The sequence below is a fragment of the Stenella coeruleoalba genome (genome assembly GCF_951394435.1).
Source record: "Stenella coeruleoalba genome assembly, chromosome: 9".
NCBI lineage: Eukaryota > Metazoa > Chordata > Mammalia > Artiodactyla > Delphinidae > Stenella > Stenella coeruleoalba.
Genome location: NC_137155.1, coordinates 73,021,953 through 73,029,480, shown reverse-complemented (window position 1 = coordinate 73,029,480; position 7,528 = coordinate 73,021,953). Strand labels below are relative to the sequence as shown.

The 7,528-nt window shown below is 42.7% G+C and overlaps 1 protein-coding gene across 4 annotated transcripts in view; it reads right to left on the bottom strand.

Annotated features, from left to right (window-relative positions):
- Nucleotides 1–5,152: 5,152 nt before the first annotated feature.
- ST7 (suppression of tumorigenicity 7) overlaps nucleotides 5,153–7,528 on the bottom strand; it is a 259,694-nt gene continuing 257,318 nt past the window's right edge. For all 4 annotated transcript variants that reach the window (XM_079931456.1, XM_079931457.1, XM_079931461.1 and 1 more), the window contains 2 exons: nucleotides 5,941–6,068; nucleotides 5,153–5,521 (listed from right to left, as the gene is read on the bottom strand). In XM_079931456.1, the coding sequence (XP_079787582.1) occupies nucleotides 5,458–5,521; nucleotides 5,941–6,068 (192 nt within the window). In that variant the 3' untranslated portion in view covers nucleotides 5,153–5,457. The remainder of the gene's footprint in view (nucleotides 5,522–5,940; nucleotides 6,069–7,528) is intronic.

Here is a 7,528-nt window from a genome sequence, read left to right as displayed (position 1 = left end):
CACAGTCACAAGCACGAGCACAATGGATTTTTTCTTGTTCATCGATGGAACTCAAGGCATAATATATGTTGAGGAAATGGATGAATGGAGCAAAGAAGCCGGCAGCTCATAAGAACTTCGTGCTTGGATAAAAATATGCTGTCATTGTGGATTTATTGAACTGATTAAAGATTACATGCTGTGAAATCCCAAAAACACTGTCTATTAACGATGCTACAACACAATGCTTAAGAGCGTGCTAGCCACAGGAGACAAAACCTTGGTGGCTGTAGAGAACGAAAACTCATTGACGTTAATGCTGCTGAAGGAAAGATACTGTGGCTTTTTGCCAGTGGTCTTGATGGATTCTGGTACAACCACCTCCTGCGTCCCTGATCAGTGCAGCAAACCATCCACAGAAGGCCACGAGCTCCCAAACAGCTGCCACTGTCTAACCTCCTCTCCAGAAAGCTCTAGAGAAAAATACTTTCCACCTTCCCCAGGTAGACTTTTCTTACTGGAAGGCACATCTTCCCTGAGAAGTATAAAAGTGGAGAAGAAAACTTCCAGGAAAATCAAGGAGCCAGGAATAAACAGACAACGCCCTCAGGCTCCACTCAGGACAGCCCATATTTAGTGTAGACCCGTAACTGCGGAGTGAGAGCTACTCAGAAATGTATACCCACGAGTGTAACGAGCTGTAATATATGAACTGATTTTGGAGTCACATGTAATATGCTTAACATAACACTGCAACCAGGGGAGCCATTTTTTAGGAATAAAACGAGGGAGAATAAATACCATTAATTCAGAATGAATGACCTGGGAGTTCCCAGTGAATGGGAGGTTTTCTCGCTCTGACCTCGGATTCTAATTGCGGAGGGACGATCTTAGTTGTCACTAACCAACTTTTGAAACAAATAACGTAAAATATAATTTGTTAGATATAAGACCTATAGGCCTTGGGGTTGGTGAACACCCCACTTGGTGGGAACCCCAGGAGAGTGACAGTTACTGACTGGCCACCACGGCCAAAAAACAAGTTCTTAACAGGCTCTCTCAGGGGTTTTCTTGGATAACTGGAGAGAAAACAGAGCACATGAATTACGACAGCTGCCCCAATCCGTAATCTCTCCCCTCTGTTTAGCTGTGTCGATATCGATAGACAGTTAAAAGGCCCCAGGACCCTCCTGGGGGTCCATGGCCAGCACCAAGGGGACTCAGGAGGAGACACAGAGCACCTGATGCCAGTTAGGGAGCATGGCAGGGATTCACAGCTGCACCAGCCTGCATTCCCCCCGAATTCTGTCTAGTGGGTCCCCACCTGGTCAGTATGGATGGAATGCCCAGAGGACCACATGCCTTGTTTGTGGGATCCTCCTTCTGATTCAGGACTGATCTTGTCCAGTGTTTTCCAAAATGAATATGGCGAGATGTGTAGAGTATTCTTTGTGAAAGGAGATGGTGACCTATGATCTCATGAGGAGAAGGGCTGGGTTAAACAGATTTGTTTTTCATGGGACTTCTCAGGGCTTATGACATTGTGAGTTTCCAGGAGAACGGTAACTGTCGTGATGTGTTCCAAAAAAGCATTTCACCAGACTTAAGGCTTCTCAAAATCCACTGTGGGAAACAGTGGTCTGTGCTCGCTACAGGGCTCCTCTTCCTGTTTCAAGTCCACACACAGTATTCTGCTTGTTTTCAGGCTCATATCATCCACTCTGGGAACACTTGTTCCCTGACTCCCATCACACCACACATGGCTGGAATGTGAAGAAAAACATGAAGCCCACCTTGTCTTTGGAGATCTGCTCAGCATCTGCTTCTTTCTGGCGTGTTTGAGAGGCAGTGTTCCCCGGTGCACTTTTCCCTGGGCCTAAAGGTCAGCTGATGAGTACTCTACCTCGAGCTGGGGAGACCAGGTAGCAGGCAGTCAGAGGCAGGTGAGCAAGCACCTGTGGCCACACAGCACCAAGGCCAGTGGCCCAGTGCTCAGGCCCAAACCCAGCTCCTTGATTCAGCAGCTGCTCAGTGGGAGGACACTAGCACCCACCTCACACAGTGGTTTGGAGAACCCAAAGAGGCCCTGCACACCAAGGACCCGGCATGGTATCTGACATACCACAAACACGAACAATGATCATTCAGGGAACACGGGGTAAGAAGAGAGAACACATCCCAAAGAACATGATAAGCGGGCAAAGTTTTTGCAAAAGCTCCTCATTAAGCTGCTCTTCTAAGAATGGAATAAATACATTTTGTTTCATTTTATTTTTTCCTGGAGTTCTATAAAAGGAGGCTCACTTCTCATTTAGCATCACTCTCTCCTCTACCCTGTCTGTTCTACCTTCCTGCCAACATTTATTGAGCTTTTATATTCTAGAGTATAGAATAGCCAGTTCCAGATCCTGAGGGTGTGAAGACAAACGCCATAATATAGAACTTGAGTTCCCTGTGGTCCAGTGGGTGAGACAGGCAAGTAAACGTACAAATAATGCCGTGTGATAAATGCTGCAGTTCAAGGTGCAGTGGGGAGAGCATGATTCTGTCCCCAGCAACAGTAGGTCCTCAATGCATTTTAACTACTTAAAGGACTGAGACAACAAATGAGTCTAATTTATACTGGATGTGAAGGTTGTCTTTGATTTGAGGGGCAGACTATCTTTCGGATGTTAATTCATATTTTCTCCCTGCATTCTCCCTTCTGTCATTTCAAGCAGCAGTCCAGATTTTGTAGTTCTTTGCCCCAGAAAACTATCAGGAAATCAGCTGAAACTGCCCTGTGTTTGGCAGGACGTGCTGCCACTGCAGAGACTGTTCTGGGTGACCTGAGGGACAGTGGAGAAGCTGAGAGGCACCAAGGGGTGGCCTGTGGGCCTGCACGCAGCACCCAGACCTCAGAAAGGGGGCAGTGAGGCTCATGTGGGGAGCCTGAAGCGGGGAGGGGTGTCAGGTCCTACAGCCCGTGTGCACGGAAGCCGAGAGCCACCAGACTTCATGGACATACTTAGATTCCCTCTAAAATTGTAACCTACTGCCCCCTCCCTGGACAAACACAGACCCACTTTGAAGTTTGCTTGCCTTTTGGTGACGGTCAATTGAGGTGTTCGACTCCAGAGTTTTTCTTCCTAAGTTTTTCTTCCAAGTTATTCTTCCTCAGCTTCAAGGCTGAGGATCCAAGGGACTATGAAATGGACTGGAGCTGGATGTAATAGGAGACAAGCTGGAGAAAGAGGGGAAGAGAACCTGCTTCCCTTCTGCTCTTTGCTCCTGCTGGAGAATCATAGCTATTATTCTGAAGGAGACACATTTATCAACTGCAGGTCTTCCGTCCCCTGTGCTCTCCAGAGCATTCCTGATAGAGGCCCAGTCCACCTCTGCTTGGACATTCCCATTTCAGTCAATGCCTGTTTGGCCTCAGCCATTCTTGACCCTCAAAGCCAGAACTTCAAGACCAGCTCCTTCAAGCCCCTGTCTAGCCCCTGCCACCTCCTTTTACATTTCAATTCCTGATACAGCCCGAGCTGTCACATAGCAGAGTAGAAGCCAAATATGTGAGGTGAACTCGTCTTTGCTTGGTGAAGAGCATGGCCATGGGGAGGGGAGAATAAGAACAACAGAACAGTGGAAGTGACATAAACATGGTTTAGACATTTTAACATCACCCTGAAGGTTCACACTGAAGAAAGATGTAATTTAAAAAAAAATGTTGGAAACAGGAATCAAAAGTTTACTTGGAACTAGTACATGGGTGTGAGGTGTCAGGGTTTACTGTATTTGGGGGTAGGTGGTTGAACATCTTTGATGTTTTCATTAGATATTGCAGAGTAACATTAAAAATAAATCCCTTGAAGGCAGCAATGGAGAATCAATTATTAGAAAATGTCCCCAAAGTGATCCCTCCTGGATAAAAAGAAACTAAAACATAAATTTCTAGAAAAGAGTGGAGAACGCTTAATAGCAAAATCTATGGAACAAGAAAGCTACTTGTAGAGGAAAATTCATAGCCTTAAATACCTCCTTCTTAAAAGAATGTAAAAATGTACCAAGTACTCACCTAAGGGAATTAGGAAAATTATAGTTCTTATAAACAAGAGAAACCAGGAAGAAATAATAAAATACAAAACGAAAAGAATGCATCAGTAAATCCAAAACTTTAAGGTAAACTTTGTGAAGCTGATTAAAGAGGGAAAAAACAGAGAAAAATAGCAAAAATATACAAAATTAGGAATGAGAAAAGAAATTACCACAAATACAGGAGAGATTGAATATATAATATAAATGATATACACATGTAACTTTGTGGTAACACATTTGATGCCTAGAGAAAGCAGTAATTTCCTAGAAAACATGCAATCAGCTAAACATAAGAAGTAGAGTATCTGCACAGACCAGTCACCATTGCAGATAGTAAAAAGGTGATCAAAGACCTACCATTAACAAAACACTAAAATCAGATGTTTCATGTCTGAGTTTTATCTAATCCTTGAAGAGCAGGTAATGTCAGTGTTTAATTATTCTGGGCCATATAAAAATATCGAAAGCTCCCCAATTCTTGTATAAAGACAGACTGACTTTTATACTGAAGTACTGACAAAAGAAGTTTAAAAAAAAAATCAACCTTCCCATTTGGTCACATTGTGTCTTCTTGTATACACTGCTAGATCCAATCTGCTAGTATTTAATTTACAATGTTTACATTTGTATTCCAACAAACACACGTAAGGTGAGGCTATGCGACACTTATGGTCCAGCTGGGAGGAAGTGTCTTTATAGAGGAAAGCCCATCAGAATGGCTTTCGATGTCCCCTTATATAGAAATAAAAGCAGAAGGCAGAAATGCAACTTGGATTCCAGTTGCCATCTTATTAAGTCAGGAACTCTGGACCTTAGGCAAGAAATGTAAGAACTGTGTAAAATCGATCACCTTAAAAACTGCTCTGATGTACTGGTTGCTCTCATTCTGCCTCTCCATAGGTTTGCAAAAAAACCTTAAAAAGACCTGAATGCTTGTGCTCAGGGGCAGCAAAGCAAGGCAGTGCTGGGAAGACAGCACCCTCCCTGGCATCCTGGCCCAGGGAGGTCAGAATGGCAAGAGTGAGTCATGGTTGCTCTCAGAGTTGAGCACAGCAGCTGAAGGGAGAGGTGGAAGAAAGGAATTAGCTCACGTGATTAGCTCCTCTCCTGGACCGTGGACTCATTCCCTCCAATAGCCCCTTATCCCCCCTTGTGTCTTCATTCTGTCACCATCTTTTCTCCACCTTCGCGGCTCCCATTCACTCCCTGTACCCGTCAAAGCCTAACTTCTGCCTCCTCTCTCCGTGGAAATGCTCTAGTCCTCATTGCTAAATTCACAAGGTGCTTTTAAATCCTTGTGTTACATTTCTTTGCTGCATTTCCTGCAACTGGGGTTTCCAACAACAACTCATGATGGGCCATTTCCACTTACCATTGCCTATGGGCTCTCGAACCTTTCATTTAAGACTTATCGCAATCTAGTCCAAACTCAGGTCGAAATCTTTTTTGACTTTGGTTTCCCCATCTGTTAAATCAAATAATTGTATTAAATAATTACTACATTTTCTTCCAGCTCCAATTTCCAATTCTCAGGCTTCCCTGGTCCTTTTCTGCTGGAACCAATCTCTCTACTCTGAACATGAATAAAAGTTTATTTGTACCTATCACATACTGCATCAATTTGCTTAACAGATCATTTGAGCACCTACTCCAGGTCAAGAGTTGTGCTGGGGGACGAAGAGGTAAAGAGGCAAGCAAAGCAGACACAGCCCCTGCTCCCAAGAGCAGTACCACTAGATGTGGATATAGGGGTTCAATCTCTTCTGAGATAGTTTACTGAGAGCAGCAGCCAACTGCACATGTCCCCCATGGCTTTGCACAAAGGAGGTAGAGAGAAAAGTTTGCCCAAAGCACACGAAAAGCCCTTGTGCACCTAAACCTTACCTGCCTGCTTGACTCTGCTCTTGGATGAAGACCAGGAGGTGGCAGGAAGTCCAGCTGCGAAGGGGACGTGGTGTGGTGCTTTCCCGAACGCTGCCTATTGCAATGCTCATGGGGAAAGATTCAGGATTCTAAACAAAAGGGAAAATAAGCCATGTAAAGGACAGTCCTTTCTTTTTACAGCACCACATTGAGATTTTGAATAGAGGTAGTTTTCACTTCAGATAGAGGAGTCAAGGTTATTTATTTTTCTCTTTTGCTTAAGTAAAAAGAGATGCTTGATCATGCACCATGATCAAGTGGGGTTTATCCCAGGTATGCAAGGATTCTTCAATATACGCAAATCAATCAATGTGATACACCATATTAACAAACTGAAGGATAAAAACCATATGATCATCTCAACAGATGCAGAAAAAGCTTTCAACAAAATTCAACACACATTTATGATAAAAACCCTCCAGAAAGTAGGCACAGACGGAACTTACCTCAACATAATAAAGGCCATATATGACAAACCCACAGCCAACGTGGTTCTCAATGGTGAAAACCTGAAACCATTTCCATTAAGATCAGGTACAACACAAGGTTGCCCACTCTTACCACTATTATTCAACATAGTTTTAGAAGTTTTAGCCACAGCAATCAGAGAAGAAAAAGAAATAAAAGGAATCCAAATTGGAAAAGAAGAAGTAAAGCTGTCACTGTTTGCAGATGACATGATACTATAGATAGAGAATCCTAAAGATGCTATCAGAAAACTACTAGAGCTAATCAATTAATTTGGTAAAGGATCAGGATAAAAAATTAATGCACAGAAATCTCTTGCATTCCTATACACTAATGATGAAAAATCTGAAAGAGCAATTAAGGAAACACTCCCATTTACCACTGCAACAAAAAGAATGAAATACTTAGGAATAAACCTACCTAAGGAGACAAAAGACCTGTATGCAGAAAACTATAAATCACTGATGAAAGAAATTAAAGATGATACAAACAGATGGAGAGATATACCATATTCTTGGATTGGAAGAATCAACATTGTGAAAATGACTCTACTACCCAAAGCAATCTACAGGTTCAATGCAATCCTTATCAAACTATCAATGGCATTTTTCACAGAATTAGAATAAAAAATTCACAATTTGTATGGAAACACAAAAGACCCCAAATAGCCAAAGCAATCTTGAGAAAGAAAAACAGAGCTGGAGGAATCAGGCTCCCAGACTTCAGACTATACTACAAAGCTACAGTCATCAAGACAGTATGGTACTGGCACAAAAACAGAAATATAGATCAATGGAACAGGACAGAAAGCCCAGAGATAAACCCACGCACATATGGTCACCTTATTTTTGATAAAGGAGGCAAGATTATACAATGGAGAAAAGACAGCCTCTTCAATAAGTGGTGCTGGGAAAACTGTACAGCTACATGTAAAAGAAGGAAATTAGAACACTCCCTAATGCCATACACAAAAATAAACTCAAAATGGACTAAAGAACTAAATGTAAGGCCAGACACTATCAAACTCTTAGAGGAAAACATAGGCAGAACACTCTATGATATACATCACAGCAAGATTCTT